Source organism: Amphiura filiformis, chromosome 8 (genome assembly GCF_039555335.1).
Source record: "Amphiura filiformis chromosome 8, Afil_fr2py, whole genome shotgun sequence".
NCBI classification, from domain to species: domain Eukaryota; kingdom Metazoa; phylum Echinodermata; class Ophiuroidea; order Amphilepidida; family Amphiuridae; genus Amphiura; species Amphiura filiformis.
The window spans coordinates 19576137-19596299 of NC_092635.1; the positions used below are offsets into that span (position 1 = coordinate 19576137).

At 37.6% G+C, this 20163-nt stretch overlaps 1 protein-coding gene across 1 annotated transcript in view; it reads right to left on the minus strand.

Annotated features, from left to right (window-relative positions):
• Nucleotides 1-15508, minus strand: part of LOC140159449 (uncharacterized) — a 46006-nt gene extending 30498 nt beyond the window's left edge. Inside the window, exons 1-6 of the mRNA XM_072182929.1 lie at nt 15446-15508; nt 10229-10675; nt 9408-9610; nt 8858-9207; nt 8104-8786; nt 5763-5976 (exon numbers count right to left, since the gene is read on the minus strand). Of these exons, the coding sequence (XP_072039030.1) occupies nt 5763-5976; nt 8104-8786; nt 8858-9207; nt 9408-9610; nt 10229-10675; nt 15446-15464 (1916 nt within the window). The 5' untranslated portion in view covers nt 15465-15508. The remainder of the gene's footprint in view (nt 1-5762; nt 5977-8103; nt 8787-8857; nt 9208-9407; nt 9611-10228; nt 10676-15445) is intronic.
• Nucleotides 15509-20163: the final 4655 nt, after the last annotated feature.

Consider the following 20163-nt stretch of genomic DNA (forward strand, 5'->3'; position numbering starts at 1 on the left):
CAACCACACGCCACAACAGCTCATGGCGGATCTGCTGGCGAATTGAACATGTAATGATTTTATTCTCTCGAAAATGTCTCACAGCCAGTGTAAATGTATACATTGGCCGTTTGTCTGAGCTCCATTTCCTTATTTATTTATTTGTGTATTTATACTAGAATATTCTCATGCAGCATCTTTAGATTGGGTATAATTGTGACTGACCACCACAAATGGGCTACAAAGTCACAATTGTTTTGCATTTTCAACTGGATGTGAGTGTACTTGATCAATTAATACAAAAATCTTTGGATCAGGAGTTTAAAAAATGGTGTGTATGGGTGTTGGGTGTGTCTGTGCTCACGGCTCATTGGCAAAAGAACAACAACATCATAATAAGTCTTGCTTTAAACCACAACTAATATTCAAAAAAGTTGAGGAATTCCCTTCCACACCAAGTAGGACACTCACCCTGATGTTTTCCCTGAAGTCATGTAACATGATGGTATGCTAAAACCATTTCAATTATGTTCAAAATAGAATGCCTCACAGGTGTAGTAAAAAAGTACAATTTCTGTGTAGAGGTGGTTTAGGATCATAGACATTAAGAATTTGTTTCAGTTTACAAAGGTTAGGGGATTTTCAATATAAATTAAACAACTTAAAAACAACCAAATCAGTATACATTGTGACATGTGAAATTGTCTATGGTGTTCTGTGTCATCTACAATGTTTATTTTTCTACTGAAATAGGTTCAAAGATTTTCTGTCGGTGTATGAGGTCAAGTGTCCACTTCTAATGATTCAAAAAATGACTTGATAGGTTTGCGTTCTCTTTTATTTTAGTCTTCTTTTCAAGCCTACAAAATATGTTGGAGGGGTTATCAGAGACTTTCGCAGTGTGCTATATATTCTCTATTACTGCACCACTAAAATGATTAGCAATTATATTTTTAGGCCTATAGGCTAATTTGATCATAATAAAGCGAGATCAGGGTACATGTAGAATTTAGTTTCACTTTGCGAGCATCAACTTGGATTTAGATTCTTTCCCATTTACTTAGTGTGTAGGCTTCAAATATCTGTGAGAATCTTTTTAGATTCGCGTAATTCAGTTTAAGAGAATCTCTGCAAGAATAGATTCGCGCCAAATTTCTGAGCCTGTTCATGCTCAATTCATACAACATCCTCTACAATGACCAACCAATATTTTTAAGAATTTCAATTTTGCCTTGACTTTTAATTATGCAAATCAGAGTAGATGACATAATACATTAGAACACATTAAAAACACTTTGACCGAGTTTCAAACTTTCAATACAAAATTCTGCAAAATAAAAGTACGGGAACATTTATACATTGATTTTTAAAGAAAATATTCATGACTCATGAGATGATTGGTAAAAACAATATGATACAAAGAAAATATAACATATTATGAATACTGTATGTCTGCTTTAAACAAAAGACATATTGGTTATGATCAGTGTACTTTGCTTTTCTAGACTCTAGATTTAAAACATGCCCAAGTCATTTCCTAATTTGTAGAAAATGCCTCCAATTGTTTTCAATTTTCATAACATTACATTTATACCTGAAATATATAAGAAAATGAGAAATAAATAAGTTTATTTTTTTTAAAGTTTGGTAATTAAACATTTTCACTGCAGTAATGAGTAAGAATGCTGCCAAATCATCTGAGTGAGGGCAGCATTTACTTCATCCACATGGTCATGTCAAGTCAACGCTGCTATAACTATAGAGGGCACTAGACCACTTTTTCAAGCAGTACAAACACCCCCGGCAAACACCATTGCCTTTCAAATTAACTATTGCACACCAAAAGACAAAGTTATAACCAATCATTTTTAATTAACACAATTCTGCTTGGTTTAGCTTCCTAGTCAGTCACGTTTGGGCTTTTCGTCACTCAAAAACTCCCTTTCTTATGATATCTCTTCCCAAAAAGTTAACTGTTTTTTCGCTCACTTTGTTTTGTTATCTTGTGTTTATGCTTTGAATTTGTTTATGCGCTGTGGTATAGATGTAACGGCGCTTTATAAAAGAACTGTATGTACGTGTACTTTCTTCCAAATTCTGTAGTCTAAATATAGAGGGCATGATTCCAATTAAGGGAAAGACAGTCACAAACTACACATCTATAGCATGTTCAGTTCCAAAGATACTGGGGGGGGTACTCAATACAAATGACCATACTGGGATGCACCGCAAACATGGGTAGTATTTTCGGCCTTTGGGTATATCAATGACCCCTTTTCTAGGATAATTTTGGTATTTTTTTCAAAATTTTCTTAATTTTTTTTCGGAAAATAGCCTAATTTTGCCTCAATCTAGCCAAAATTTTTGAAATTTTACAATACAAATGACCATACAGGGACGTGCCACAAACATGGGTAGCATTTTCGGCCTTTTGGTATATCAATGACCCCATTTTCTAGGCCAATTTCGGCCTATGGGTGAGTCCTTTTTCAAAAATTTCATAAGTTCTGTCATTAACATACTGACATTTATAATTATGGACCTGAAAAAGGTGGGTATAAATCATCAAGTTATACCATTTTCTAGACTCATATGAACACATCCAGATATTTTGCCTGAGTTTCTGCAAAATACATATTGGACTACATTAGCGAAAGTGGTGTAGAGAAAGCAGAGTTGGAAGTTGTTGCTAGATGTAAATGGAACTAAATGGGCATGGGTAGAAAAGCTTGCATGCGAACAAAATGACCAAAACTGGAAAAATATGGCCTGAAGGCTCTGACTCACCTTGATCAAATGTGACATGATCAAGGGGATGAGTCGCATGTCGACCCTGGTCAAAAATGAGTTTTACACATGTTTCTAAAGAGGAAATTTAGAACTTTCAGAAACTGAAAACCTTATGTTGATATGACTTTTCTTTGCAAAGTTACGTCAATTTATCAATCGCTGACAACAATATAAAACAAAAGAATTTTGACAACTTCTTTATATCTCAAAATCAATATTAGCAACATCCGTCTCATTTCCCTTGATCGTGTCACAAATTTAAAATTTGATAAAAACTGCTTGTTTCCAAAAGGATTAAATGCACTGGTGTCAAAATATAAAGAAATACAAAGAATTACAGTGAAGATATGAGAATAAAACCAAACTGGTTTAAGCTTCAACATTATGGTATCTTTCATAGAGCAGGAAATAAACTTATTCAAAGAATTCCAATATAATTTGAAAAAACAACATTGATTTTCTCTGAACTTTGCAAAATGAATTTATTCCCTTTTAGAAACAAACTCTTCATGCAGACGTATGCCCTCAGTTGACCAACATTATAGTTGTTGACTGAAAACATGCATAATTTTCTAGTGAGACTTTACCTCCTGAATCTACTGAACTGATTCTGAGCAGCTATGTGTTTAAATCAAGCTTTAACCTGACACAATGGCAATAGGCAATGTTCACAAACTAAATCAATTCGCTGTCGTAGTGCACATGCACATTAGTAACCATTGGTTACTGCTCCAAGCCTGGACTCTTACACCTGCTCCGAATTTTGATATGCCATTGGCTTTGTGTTGTGATCATTTCGATTAGTGGTTCGTAACAAAAAAAGCGTGACCCAGTTGACCTAGCAACGGTCATATTCTAACGTGCACTACGACAGCAAATTAATCACAGACCAATTAAATGTTCCATCAAGTTTGATTAGTTTGTAAGAGCTGATGAAATATTATCAAAACATATATATTATTTTGTTTTAAATAACAAGTTGTTGCAACTTTTAAGTTCCATACCATGAAGTCAAAATAAAGACAAGTAAAAAAAATGCTGTCAACCTCCTCAACAAAATCTGTGAATGTTCATTCATACATACACGCTATGTAACAGCACACATGATTGGTTGAGAGCCGGGCATAAACAATGTTTTCGGATGTGTGATCGCCAGGTAGGAAAAATGAAGGAAAATTATGTTTTTAATAATTTTACTTGTAATATTTTGTTATTATTTTGATGAAATAAGAATTAAAAAATGTTCTGGTATGTATGAACGAGGTTCATTCATATATTTTCATGACTAAACTGTTGTTTAAATGCCCTCAGGCAAGCGGCCCCTCGGGCATAACAACTGTTTAGTCATGAAAATATATGAATGAACCCATAATTTAATCACAGATCCTACAGAGCTATCTCTATAAGAGGATCTGTGCTTTTAAAACTTGAGGACTGAAAATTGATAGGCAATAAGGCAATTTAGTCCATTATGTTACAAAGTCATTTTAATGAAATTCAACTTACATGGACGGCAAATTTGTCTCCCATTACATGACTAAGTCATTTTAAGCCTGTACCAAAATACTTGGTGGCAGCTTGGCTGGGTAAAGCTGGGCTAAGCTGGGTAAGGCATATGCCCAGCATTTTGCAGCTTTTCCATATTTTGCTCATATTATACAAGATTGGTATCAGTGTCAAATCAGTGTGTCATGAAGTATTACTATAAAATTTCATGCATACTTCATGAAAAAATAGGCATATGTGACATGATCAAGGGGAATGGGTCACATGTCGGCCCTGGTCGAAAACGAGTTTTACACATGTTTCTAAAGAGGACATTTAGAGCTTTCAGAAACTGAAAACTTTTCTTTGTGAAGTTACATCAATTTATCAATCGCTGAAAACAATATAAAACAAAAGAATTTTAACTATTTCTTTGCCAATATCTCAAAATCAATATAGAGGTTATCCACTTTACTAATGCGTGACTTCTAACAAAAGGCGCTGGTTCCCATAGTATTCCTCATTCAAAGCAATTCAATGCACGACCTTGGAGTTACCTGCATTACTTTGGCGGGCTATTTTGAAACATTAATGGTTGCACATGCAGGTACATCCGACTCATTTCCCTTGATCATGTCACATATTAGTTTCCATATTTCATCAAAATGCAAAGTACCCAGTTAAGCTGAAAAAGCTGTGACTGGGGAAAGCTGAAAGCTGAGGGAAGTTAAGGGATTCCCCAGCCAAGCTGCCACCATGTATTTAGATAAGAGCCCTTACTTGCCCATACATTTTAAGTCGCTCGTAACCAGTATTTAATGTATTTAGATAAGAGCCCTTACTATTGTCCATACATTTTAAGTCGCTGGTAACCAGTATTTAAAAAAAGGGTGTAACTTTGAATTGATGTGATGGGATTTAATTTTATTCAATATCTATGCTGACCAACAGCGGTTTCACGATTTAAATAACTATGAGGAATATTGCAGAGAAGGCATTGAGACAAACAGTAGGCATGTGAAATGTTCTAAAGGTTAATGATCGAGGATGAAAAGAATAGATTAACTTAATCATGTTTGTCTCCCTATGCATGAGCGTTCATGAGTGCGTTATTTTTTTGGCCTTTACAATATTTTCTTATGTTCTTGATTAGGTATGAGGTATATTAAAATAAAAAAATAGTTATATTAAATGAAATCTTAGCACAAATAAATCGTATTCATTCAATTGTCTACACTGTGTGCATATTATTTGTGCTCTCAGCCTCTCTTTAAAGCAAGTAGAAATAGCTTGTCAACTTTCAACATGGGAACATGTTATAAAGTAGGCCCTATACGAGAAACAAAATTTGCTCTCTGAATTGGTCGTATTTTTACGTGTAAGAAAATCAATCACATTATCGTGTTCACTCTAGCGTAAGTTTGGGCCCTATTTGACTCATTGGAACGTTTGAAAGTACCCCCCGCGACTGTCAAGGTAAAATGAATCAAGTATAGAATTCAACTTACATGGATGGCAAATTTTTCTCCCAAGATCGATCACCTTCCAGAATATCTTCAGTGAGAAAGCTCCTTGCATGGTCTACACCTACAGCTATAGGACTGGTACGAAGACTAGACATGATGCTGGTACCTCCACCATTTGGACTAGATTGAAGTCTTGTCCTCGATGTTCCTGTCTTGTCAAGTATTCTTCTTGCCCTTTCTTTTATTCTGATGTCTTCTGAAATAATAAGTATTTGAGGTTCAAAGAATTGTGTATCAGGACTATTAAAGACTGGGATATTTGAGTAGTTACCATTTGCACACCACACAGCAAATTGGGTTGCCATCAGGGTGCTGTGCAAGCATCACCAACATCCCACCTATGCGATTAAAGCATAACATACTACACAATCAGTATCCCATGGTTTCCGTTCGACATTCACGACCCATTATGCGACAGCAGTTTGATAGCAGCTTACATGGCATTACCAACTGTAAACTTGCCTGCCAACTCCCACATGTAATTCACTCCCTACAGACCACTTTACATCATTGCTTATCAACAAAGGCGAGGGACAGGTCTATTGATATGCTTGAACGAACCGCTACACTGTTCAATGGCTTTCTTGTTCTATATGAAATGTGGTGGGCGATTTAAAATGCACATGCTCTGAGCAAACTACGATGCGTGACGCACACTGCAGGGCAAAGAACAATGGAAATTGCCATAATTGCGTGCATACTGCCGGGCAATGACGTCACATGTCAAGTGGTCTATAAAAACAAATTCTCACGGCTAGCTTGATGGTATTTGTCAAATGACCAGATAAAGTATGTCAATATCTTTTGAAATATATTTCAATCCAATGATTAGTCTACAATATGAACTTAGTTTACCATCTCACTTTTCACAATAAGCTCCAATGTACCAAATAGGGTGCCTCAAAATTATTAGTACCAATTCATGTGACAGTTACCATGGTATTTTGAGGTTGACAATAATGATGATGTAAGATGATTACTTGCATTACATAAGATCATGAAGATTCATCTTTGCTATGAACTTCAGACTGCAAAATCTGGGCATTTTTAAATGCCCCATTTTTGATCATTTTTGTCAAAATTAAAAGGGCATTTCGTGATCCACAGCCTCATCCCCCACTTTTCTCAAAAAAAGTTGAGATTTTTATATCACTGGAAACCTCTGGCTACATAATGTTTATGTACAAAATATTTCTTGCAGATTAATTAGTTTAGCAAAGATATCGTGAAATTTGAATTTAGTTCTGGTGCACCAGAACGAAATTACAACGCATTGTCTATACAGCAGTGTAATACACATAATCATGCATAACTCGCGAACGCAAAATCGGAATCAACTGAAATTTTGGGAATAGTTTTTTTTTTCGTGGATATCTAATGAAAAATGACATAAATAGAGGATGCTAGGATCACGAAATACTCCTTTAAGTTAAAAACATACATTTTTGTACATGTTGTAATGATACAAGGACATCTTTAAAAAAAGGTATGGTATTAAAAATCATTTACCATTAAAAATCATTTAAAGGTATAGCTCTACCACAGGGCCGCTTTTTAAACACCATACATGTACTCCAAGACATGCTATACACAGAGATTTTCAAAAATGTATCACTGAGTTTGAGTAGTTCTTGCAGTATAGCGTGTCTCTGAGTATAGTGTTTAAAAAGCAGCCCTGTGGTAGGGCTACTTTGAGGCACCCTGTACAATGCCTACATCTCAAAATAACTCTCATAAATGTGGTACAAACATTATTTTTATGACAATTAATAACTAAGACAAATATCCTACAAGTATTTAGTGAATTACAAAACACATGTGATGCCCTAAAGCAAGATTCCAGAACAAGATCACTGGTTTGTTGCCAAACATGAGATGAGGTCAAAAGAATTGTTCAACTTCTTTTGATTTTTCATTGTTTACTTCATGAGCTTACATGGTTTTAAATATTTCTATATTTTTCTGAGCAAAGAAGCTAGCCTAGGATAATCCAGCCAGTGCCCTGTTTGCATGTTACTCATGGTGACCAAAATTGTGTACCTCTTGGATTGTTTTGCTATGTGCCCTGGAAACATTGATTTAGAGTGCCCACATGCTTAAATGCATGTGTCATATGTGAGCTAAGTGCTACATGCACTCAAATGTTTGCAACACTCATACTAAAGCCATGGATTAATTGGTCAAACAATCCATTCCTGGAGTTGCACTATTTTGGTCCCAATAAGACATCCAATATGGATACACATCTATGAAAAGCTACAAAATCTGGATTCTCCTAATAAACTCTTTGACCAGGATAGGCTTTTATTGGTACACATCTAACCTTTTGAGTGGTATGGTGCATCTCTGGACACCTTCCCATCATTCTGTGAGTCCTTCCTCTCATAACTACTGCCAAGTCTGCTCTCATGCTGCCTCTTATATCCAAGTGCACCTCCTCTTGGTGGCGTGTAGATCAGACTTTGGGTATGAGTACTAATACTAGAGGCTTTGGTATCTGCTATAATTCTCTTAGTCCTTTCTTGACTTCTAGCCAGCCTGTCTCTAATACTGTGATTTTTCCTGGCTACTTTTGGTGACCTATTCATTGAATATCTGTGCGACTTAGGAGAAAATTTATCCGGTTTAACAATGTTGAAATCTCGTCCTGTCGGAGAAACTTTCAGTAGATCATCAGTTGTAAAACTCTCAGCCCTCGACACATTTTTGTGATCTGCATTCTGAACATTTGGTTTCAATTGAACATTTGGTTTCAGTTTAGCATTTGTATGTTTATACATAGTTTTATGTTGATAAGCACTTGGGGATGGATGATCACTTGAGCGATGAGAGGCACTGTGTTGAGAAATTCTTTGGTTTTGTTCCCTATACATATTACTTCTAAGCTTCCTAGCAGATTTGTATGTTTCCTCAGATGATGAGGTACTTATATTATCAAGATCAGTAATTTTGAGATCTCTTGATCCATCATGAGTTCTTAAATATGGTTTTGCACAGGACTCATAAGAATTTCACTAGCTGTTGATAAGTTCCTCAAATTACCAGGCCTATTGGTTTGCAAAGTATGCTCAACATACTTGTACCTAGGGGTGTGCACTGAAGGTTTCAGAGGACGAGATAAGTTACCAACAGTGACCCCAGATTCATTGGCCTCTTGAATCCAGCTAGGGGGAGGTCTACCAGATGTGTTTAAATCATCAATCCAGCTTGGAGGTGGCCTATTAGATACTTCAAACTCTTCAATCCAACTAGGAGGGGGTCTGGTCATGCTTGATGATTCGTCAGTAGGCTCATCAACATATGACGTTGAAGATGTCACATGACTTAAGCCTGCGTCCCTAGAGTTTGCTAATGAGCCATTGCGACTGTGGGATAATGGATGTATAGAAGACACTGATTTATCAAATGTAACTTTGTGTGATCCTGACTGATTTGGATATCTTTGGGTAGCACCAGAATTGATTATAGCTTCATTTGAGTCATGTATACTACTACCATCCCCAAAGTCCTCTCTTGTATAGGTTGCAGTACTTTTTCCTTCATTTTGCTTCGTAAGGCCATGCTTAAGGGAATCTAGCGACAAACCAAAACTGTGGTGTTCTTTTCCTTGATTTCTCTCTTTCAAACTGCTGTATATATGGTGATGAGATGGCCCAAGCTTGGCTGCTTCCTGTGGTTGTTGGGATATGCAGGTGCTTGAACCATAGCATCTGTAGACATAGTGATGTCACTGAGTTGGTCTGTGATGTTGGAGCTACCAGGCAATGGGGACAAGTATGGATCTGATGCTGATTGGCTGAGCAGTTTTGAAGACTTCACAAGCTCGCGGGCTGAAACGTAAAAGGATTAGTGTGAATTAAATCAGGCAAGAAGAACTTTTAGGCAACAATTTAAGCTTGGGGCTAAAATAGGAGAACAGGCATTTTGACATGATTTTCAGAATCTAAAATGGTGAATTACAACAGCATTGCTATGTACATACTTTTATAATTATGCAGTTTGTCACCTATATCAAGCCCCCCTCCCGGCATTACTATTCAAAACATGATGTGCACTAAACCGATGTATGTTATATATTTTCACTATTTGAATCAGTAAACACTTATCTCATGCTGTATGACTCACTGAATTGCTGATTTGAATATTATTACCTTTTACCTAGAAAAAGATAAATGGCAAATAAGATTTCATTTCCTACATCGGTACCTGGTACAGTCGACGGAGAGCTATTTTGTGATATGAACCCTCTACATGCGGTTCCTAACGGAAAGATAGAAAATTTCATGCAATTATATTGCTGACAATGTTCTTTTCTGCTTTTCCCAAAACTATATCTTTAAAGGCATTATTAGAAAGCCTTAATCACCTTTTTATGATTATATTCTGTCATAAATTGATAAAATCTTACATTAAACACAGAATTACCAGTTACATGTATACTTCATTACCTTTCTGCATCTCAACATCAGCTCTCATGATCTCATGGTAAGACTCGTCCATCATCTTCTTCATATTATACCTCCTTGTCTCCTCCTCCGTATCTCTAACACCGGTTTCCAAGCTCCTCTGTACCGTCAACTGCAGCAAAGACCTAGGTGACAGCAGATCTTCAACTGTCCTATGATATGACATGGATGGGTTTTGGTTCTCAAAGTCATTGATGTAAGCATTCAGAGCGGCTGATGCAGATGGGTACTGGGTGTTGCGGTACGTCATTATAGAAGAACGGCCAGTAAGACTTTGTGAGCTGTGTAAGGTAGTGTTCAGCACCCCTCTGGTTGTTGAACTGTGCAATGTTGTATAAAGTCTATCTGTGGATGCTGGAGTTGCAGAATACGATCTGGATGTATAAGATGTATCTGCCATGGAGAAACGCCTTTGAACAGTACTCCATGCTAGATAATGAAATGCGAAGAAAATTAATACAATTAATTAAACATACCAAAAGTCTGGCAAGTAGACAAAGGTGCCAAATTATCCCCCTAAATTGTGCCTTATCTACCAGTAGACCAGAATAAGTGGAAATGTAACTGGCAAGGTAATATTTGCAGATTTCTGAATGAGATGTTATACGATGCCACAAAAGGGCTTTTAAAAGGGCATTTCGTGATCCACAGCCTCATCCCCCCACTTTTCTCAAAAAAAGTTGAGATTTTTATATCACTGGAAACCTTTGGCTACATAATGTTTATGTACAAAATATTTCTTTCAGATTAATTCGTTTAGCAAAAATATCGTGAAATTTGAATTTCGTTCTGGTGCACCAGAACGAAATAACAACGTATTGTCTATGGAGCAGTGTAATACACATGATCATGCATAACTCGCAAACGCAATATCCGAATCAACTGAAATTTTGGGAATATGCTTTTTTCGTGGATATGTACTGAAAAATGTCATAACAAGAGGATGCTAGGATCACGAAATACTCCTTTAAGTATACTATAAACAAATTTTATATGTAAAGGGAAATATTTTGAAGTAATTAAGGGATCTGGAATGAGCGTTTTGAGCGTTTAGACAGTATTTTTTGTGGGACATGAGAGCACAGCGGACCTATCGAATTGCATTCTGAATACGAAGAATGTCTTTCTGATATCAAATACTTTTCATTTTAACGGGTAGGGTTAAGGTACTTTTTCTTAATGTATTTATTAACTAGCGTTATTAGGAACATTATATTATATTTGCTAAAATAACAACATGAAATAACATCATCCTGAAAATTTAAGCGATTTTGTTGACATAAAACAAAAAATATAAGACCTCAAAACCCATTGTTTGTTTGGTGGAACCTCAATCATGATCAAAGATGGCTGCCATGTTGCTCGAGAAATCTAGCCAAGAATTTGCTCACCGATAGCTTCACATTCTAGGCTAGAGACCATTGCATTCAAAATCTAGTCGGATTCGCTGAAGCATGACACCGTGTAAAGCAACGGAAGTCAGAAGTAAACACAGCCGATCACGACAGGCAATTGCATAAAAAATGTTGCTAAAATTACACTTCAGCAAAATTTTAGACTGTCCAAAATAGGCAAATCTTGCTCAAAAGATACAGTTGACTCATCGAAATAACTTTCATCCAAATTTCAACATTAACAGAATAAATAACCTCCGGTGCAAAAAATTGCACCGCTGTCTGACCGAAACACGATAGCACCGCACTCTAGCATCGAATGCATAACTATCGTGTGCAAATTCGAAGCTAGAGTTCTCGAGTAACTGCCATGACTTAGTGCATGGAGCCGTGTTTGCATAGACAATACATGGGTGAGTGCACACACACAGTGAAACTGTTCTAGCAGCCACTGTGTTGACAGTGGACAATCCTACTAATAACGCCCTAATACTAAATGAAGATACTGAGTTACAGTTACTGGAACTATTGACAGACATGACTATGCTTCCTTAAGTGGTCATGAAAGAATTCTGACCCATAATCCCAAGCTATTGTCTGAAACTGCTCCTCAGAGGATGTATCATGACAAAGGAACTCAGTCCTCAAATGATAGCCATATAAACATCTCAAAAAAGTAACAATCTGATTTGTTGTCAGGTAAAACGCAGGTTTTGTTTTCAATACACTATTAAACTGGAAATTCAATACACTCAGCTGCGATTGCTGTTTTCTTTAAACACATATTTTTAACTGCATGTTTTTGTTTTAATCGTACGTTAATAATGTGATATATTATTCAACTGTTTAAGAATAATTATCAATAGAATATCGACACCGCGCGCCATGCATAGCCCATTCAGCTCAGACCTGCACCATCAACATACATATGTCGTTAGGCCTATAGATAGGAATACATTGTAAATACCAGAAACATGCTATACGAATAAAATTATCATCAAGTGGCAATCTTTTCAAATCATAAGCTCTTGTATGTATTGTATGAATTAAACTGTGTGCGGTCTAAATTCTATGCGACATGATAGACACAATTGGAGAGTGCAAGCTCAATTACCCTGGTCAATAGGATGACTCTTTTCATTAAATGGAATTGAAAGTATCTCTAAAGGTGAATTTTATTTTATTAATTCAGTTTATTTGTAATCCAGCGCAGGATGGTGCGTTTACATTTCCACATGATTCAGTCTGTACAAATGTATTTATTGACCCGAGGGTGATACTTTGCATGGTATGGTACTGGTAGGGTTAAGGGGTACTACACCCTGGCTAATTTTGTGCCTATTTTTGCATTTTTCTCAAAAATTATAGCGCATTGGTGACAAGTAAGATATATGTATAGGGGCAAGGACTACTACTGCACTGGCAATTTTATTTCAGTTGTGGAGTTACAGTCAAAAATGAGGGAAAACCAATATTTGATCAATAAAATCAATAACAACATAATACTCAATTTGAGGTATGCACAAGCTCGAGATACTCTAGCTAAAAGTCCGGTTTACATTTACTATCTTACATTATCTTTCTGTATTTCAGCTAGAGCGCCATATGTGGCGCTTCCGGGTTTTTTTGGAGAACAATACTGTTACGTAAGACGAAGAAGAAACCCGCCCCGGAGCCCGCCCTACTAATTATTTCATTGTACTTATTGCAATTTGCCTCCACACATTACGTAATCAACACAAAGCTTTTGTGAGGACTAGTGTGAGTGGATAAAAAATGGACAACGGAAGATACGAACCACACACGATTTTTAGTTGTCAATCATGAATTGCCGCAACATTTTAGTATTTTACTGCATGGCATTCCGCAAGCACCATGACAAATTATGCCGTATTTTTCCAAAGATCATCTCATATGAAGTAAGCTGAATGCGATCTGTACTTTTGTAACATTCCGATCGCTTTTGATCACCTATTATCGGCGAATTTGCTTGAAAACATGTGAGTTCATGTTGTGTAAACATAATTAGCATGGACACAAATGAAATTACGATGCAATACAATGCAATTTGAATGCGCAGCAGATCTATAGAAATAATGTGGCCCGGTTTTATGCAGAATTAGACCACGTCTGCATACGTATATATAGGAAGAAGAATAACTACAAGCCTGCACAGTAGTTGCCCCTATATACATACTTGTCACCAATGTGCTATAATTTTTGAGAAAAATGCAAAAATAAGCACAAAATTGGCCAGGGGTGTAAGTACCCTGGTTCAGAAACACTTGTAAGGGATGCCTGATGCAAAAAAATTTCATCGCGAAAATTTTTCGGGGCCCCCCTTTTGAGATCCTCAAAAATTTCAGGGCCCCCCTTTTTGACATGAAAATTATGGGTCAACCCCATAGAAAAGCATATAAGGGGGCGCATCACCAAATCACTCCACGATTTATGTACCAGTGAAATTCGGTTAAAATAGTCCACCGCTTATTTGAGCTTGTTGCGGCTTTATTTTCTACAGATACTGTCAAAATTTGCACGTTTTCAGCGCATTTGCTTCCGGCAAGTGTCTACACAAAGGAATCTGAGAAAAAATCCCAATATTTTATTTCAGAGGTGAAGTTTTGGCGCGAATTTGAACAACGTCCGGTTTCAAAAATTGAGTGATTTTTTAGGGTTTTTGCAACTTTTTTCTTTGTGGCAAGATAGCAAAAAAAGTAGATGGTCACCAATATGTGACTGGACACTACGAATCAGCCGTAAAGTCGGCCCCGGTCAATTTTGTTTTATTTCGTGTTTAGAAAATATATATCATAAGCTTTAAAATAGTATATCATTTGACTTCAAACGATATCCAGAAGTGGGGTTATGGTTTGTTGAACTCTGCTCCTTCAACAAAATGGTAACTTTTTTTTGTTTTCTCGTGTGTCTCTTTTTCTACATTGCTGGTAATAAAGTCATAGTTGGCGGTCATTTCAAATCATCCCCAAGTCAACGAGGTTCAGGAATGTCCTCTCATTGTTATTGTTGGTTAAATACATACCTAGTCCATGTAGTCCTAGACAAAATACAATGCAATTGTAACCAACCACTTGAACAGGATTTAGCCATAAGACTAGAGCTATTTAATGATTAGATTATTATCCTCTTCAGCTATAGGATTATTGATTGGTTTAAACGCTATCAAATGAGAAACATCATGTCGTGCCTAATTGAGACACTTATGAATACGACCTGTACGAACATTTTGCACTGTATCTGGGAATACAATTTGCCGAGTTTACGGCTCATTCGTAGTGTCCACTCACATATAATATAATATAATAATATTCTACATGTGATAAGCTTTAATTTGATACCAAACTTTTTATCCAAGTACGTTTTTTCAGTGACAAAACGCCATCCAAACATGCGTAATTTCCTGTGTATTTCAATGGGGGCAATAGTGGTGCGCTCTCATAAACTTAATTTTTCCAGGAAAATTTGTGGTCATTTTTTTCATGGACCTCCCTCAGGAGGGTCAAAAAATTTCAGGGCCCCCTTTTTGCATCAGGCCCTCCTATAACAAGTGTTTGTGAACGGTGAAGAGTAAAATTTACCCATTTTTGTACCACATCAGGCAGCCAGCCATGCAGCATGCGCATGCCAGTCATGCCAGTTCAACTTCAAGCTCAAATAGTTTCATATTATACTGACTTCCTGCATGTCCTGTAATTGCGCTTGTGTTCGGAGATCACATCATGGAGGTAGAGAAATTTTCTACCTCAATGATCTCATCATGATCTAGTTTTTAATATAAGCTTACCGTTCAACTTCAAATACATGAATATAATTTTATCAATTTATGCAAATTATCATCGAGTTGTTGTGACCTTTTACCTCTCATTCCCAGTTTTTATATTCATCGCTAGCAGCCTGTTAATAATGGTTATTGAAATGGAAACCAGCGTAAATGGGAAAATCCCGTAGTCCAACTTCAAAAGGACACAGTTTTGCTATCGTGAACGCAAACCGGTAGAAACCGGATACACCATTAAAGGCCCATTCAGTGATCCCAGCGAAAGAATACGGTATAAAAATTAAAATTGTGTAAAGTGAAGCACAATTGTCAATTCGGTTTTTTGAAATAAAAATTTGGAAAGAGAGAGAGAGAGAGAGAGAGTGAGAGAGAGAGAGAGAGAGAAAAGAAAACAGCATCGGTAGGCCTATATTTAAGTGTTTTTTTAATTTATAAAAGAAAATAAAAAAAAAAAGAATTACATAATTTTTATATTGCAATCATAAAAAAATCACAAAGATCACCTTTTACCACTCTGACCTAGCCCTGGACCCAGTGCCGTGACCAGTACCCGCTGGCTTCGCGGCCTCATTGCAGGAGGCATAGGAAGCGTATGGTTGGCTATTCGGGTCATTACGTGTATTAATACGTGTATTCGAAATTTCGAATACGCGTAATAGAATAGGCCAATCAGCGTTGAGTTTCGAGAACGTGGGAGGGAATTTTTAAAGCCCGTGTATTTAAATCGAGGCACGTAAACAACCTCGTTCACTGCAGATAAAAATTCGGAAATAATTTCAACCTCACCGTGCTACATCACGCCGTTTTTGTAAGAAATGACGGGAATGAACAGAACATGCTAAAAGATCAGAGAATAAAGTCGTTTTGGTATTTTCATATCTTTTTAGGGAGAAGGGTTAAAGGTAGGCCTAGGCCTATCGGCTTCCTTTACACAAAATGCTTTTTCAAAAATTCTCTTGGGGGAATTAAAATGCATTTATTCCGTGTTGAAATATTTTCTAATGTAGCAAATAATAGATAGGATACACTCCACTATACCAACTTATTCCGTCCTGGAATAAAAACATTTTAAACAGCGGATAGTGTATGTAACAAATGAATTAGCAATGTCTGTATATATCTGTCTCCACACTGAATCCTAAAGTATTAGGCTAGGCTACATATAAATTATAATAGGAATTATTCTTTGAAAGGAGAGAATATTAGAACAGTGACCGTATCCTGCCCCTAAAGCGGCCGATACCGAACAACACATACACAGCCATGCCCTTGACCTGCGGTTCTCTAAATTCTGAGGGATTTGCATGCTGGTCAGGTACAAGATAAATATACAGAATGACCTTCAACTTCTCCGTGTTTGGTCAGACCTACTGTATAGGCGTATGCTGCATGGGGTATATCCTGCATAAGTTAGTGTTCATGTATGTTCAAACCTGAAACTAGTATAGGCCTACCTCAGGTTCAAACACATGTTTCACTCTTAAGTGTACGCTGCATGACTGTATGTTTCTGTTTTCAGGGATGATTATCCTAATGTCTAATAAATGATGGGGACAGTAATTTGGTAGTATGCACCCTTACAACACACATCGCGCAGTGTTTCTTTATGCAAAATAAAAGTTATGCAAAACATCATACTTTGTAAGTATGTAGAAATGAATGCTATATCGGGTCCGTTTCAAAAAGCTTCAAAATAATCTTCATTCATATTCTTCTGCCGCTTCTTATAGTTTATTCTTATGATAATTATAAGCTTTTTGATTATTAAGTGAAGTTTGTTATTAGTGCACGAGGACAAGTGCCAATTGCGTTGATATCACATGCGGGCAGTCTCATGAGGTCGAAATTGTAACCCACGTTCTCGAATCTAAACGCTGATTGGTTGATTCCATTACGCGTATTCGAAATTTCGAATACACGTATTAGTACACGTTATGACCTGCTTAGCCAACCATAGAAGCGCAACACGTGACGTACGAGCACTGATGAAGACCTCAGCATCGCTGGATTTAGATGGTTTTGCTGACTTCGAACTTTTGCCATGTTCAAAGACTTTTGTCTGACACGGCGTTTATTTTATAGGCCTATTGGTCTAACGGCTCGCATCCAAACACTTTACTTGGAAAACCACTTTTATCACGTGACGTACGAGGCTGGCGAAGATACAGGGCTGACAGCCCCATTCAAAATACACGGTTAGCAAATACAAATGAAAAATTAACATACTTGCAGTGGGGTACTTTGCAGAACCCCAACGGTTTTAGAGTAAGATAATTTTGCTTTGACACCACATAACAAATTTAGAATTGTTTGTGAAGATTTCATGATTATGTGTTAATCCAATGGCGGCCTCAAAATTGGCGATATCGCTTCCATCACCGCCTGGCGCGCTTCGCGGCCTCATAGTCCGAGGAACTGAGCCAGTTCTACTCTAGCTTACTCTGACCTAGCCCTGGACCCAGTGCCGTGACCAGTACCCGCTGGCTTCGCGGCCTCATTGGGCGCGCTTCGCGGCCTCATAGTCCGAGGAACTGAGCCAGTTCTACTCTGACCTTTTACACACAAAAAAATAGCACAAATCCAGAAGAAATGATGACAAAACAAAACATACCAACAGATCATGCAGCCGGGTCATGCAGCCATCAATAATTTAAATAAATAGGCCTACATCAAATTACAAATCAAATCTCCATTTGCGGAAATGTATTTGACAAAGTTTAAGCCTGAAGCCCCCCCCCCCGTTCAAATAGGCCTACATGTAGCTACATGTATCTGACCTGGGTTTCTGCACTTTAAGGGATTGTTCATAAAATACTTTGTGGGGGTTGGGCAAAATGGAGGGGTCAAAGTTTTAGGTCTCCAAAATGGGTCAAAAGGTTTTTGCTCCTTTAACAAGAATGAAAATCATGGGGTTTCAAAACAATAAAAACACACATGGAGGTTGAAGTTGCTATACTTGTATGTGAAGTTGCTATGCTTGTGCATAAGGGGCTGTGCAAAACTTATGAGCTCCGGGGGGGGGGGGGCAAAATAGGCGCGCCATAAATGTGTGCCAAAATCGCTCCCCCCCACCCTCTCAGCTGGCCAAAAAAGTTTACTTTGAGGACTGTTAATCCTATCAATTTTTATCAATTATCCATGAAATTTGTATTAGAGCGATCACTATTTACAGAGAAGGGGGAAACGGAGGATTTTCATATATTTTTGCACAAAAATTTCGCATCCCCCTCGATCATATCGAAGGAAAAATTTCACGTCCCCCCTCGAATCACCCATTCCTTGTATAAAATTTCATGTCCCCTCCAAGTCACTCAAAACAATTTCTCGTCCCCCCCCCCTAAAATCCTCTGTTCCTCCCCCTGACGTATAGTGATCGCTGACATATAGCAGGGCCTATAGTGCAAATTTCAAAAAATCAACATGATTTGATATCAGACGGGATATCAGACGAACATTTCTGCAATTTGGTGTGATGATGTGATCTCATGCTCCCGCTCATGCTCCACAAAAACTACAGTGCACAGGTGGGTAACTGACCCCTTAAACAGGAAGCCCCGCTTGGCCAGTTCTCCACAGAAGAACTGACTTACACCTGTTACTTTGATGACAGACAGAACAGAATTTACATGGATAAATTTTAACCTTGACTAATTCCCTAAAGAACTTGGACCAAAAGTGGAGCTTCATCTTTAAAGGAATGGAAAGGATTCAAATGAAAGGATAATTATGCTTAAACCCCGGAGGATCACTCATATATGAAAGTTGTAAGCATCCGCGTGAAAGAAAACACGGATTTAGGGTTGTTTTGAAAAGCAAAACGAGGATCCGCGCGGATCCGCGATTAGGGTCTCAAAACACTCATTTTACTAAAAGAAGGGGGTGTTTTTTTTAAGGACGATCCTCGTTTAGGGTAGTTTTTCCCCAATTAACGGACATTAGTGGTGACATATTTATCAAGTTATTCAGCACAAAAGAGTGGTTTCTGAGCAATTTTACTAACCAGATTTTTAAATCAGAGCCGAACAGCGCCAGCTTACCGATTAGCCTATAGCGGTCAGGCTAGCGGTTATCCACTTTACTCATGCGTGACTTCTGAGGCGCTGGTTCCCGTCAGGCGGCGCGGATGACATGATCGAGCCGGCAACTCGTGAAACCGCCCGGCCGTATGGCATTTTCCATATACTCGGTTAGTCTTGTGGGGGTCATTATCGAACCCCAACGGTCTTAGCTTGTATTTATATTATTTATCAACACAGGCCTATTTGTTTGTGATATTTCAAGCGTTTTAAAATTTCAAAATAATCCCATTCAATTACACGGTTGACGATGAAAATTTACTGAATTTAGGGACTGCACGTCATACACCACCTGGTTCCCGTAGTATTCCTCATTCAAACTAATTCAATGCACGACCTCGGAGTTACCTGCATGACTTTGGCGGGCTATTTTGAAATAGCCATGGTTGCACATGCAGGTACTTCTTTTGAAAGTCCTAACAAGGTATAGGAGTCGCTGGTAGGGGATGCAGCTTATAGAACACGGATAACCGCTATTATCACTGAGCGTGTTTATAGTGAGACAATCTTTCCGTTATTTAGCTAAACTACCGCGTAGTCTAGATTTGCAATGGTTAGTAAAACATAAACAAAATAAAGACTGCGTGGCAGTCCAGCTAAATACCGCATATTCTGGCTCACTATAAACACGCTCACTGTCACTGAATG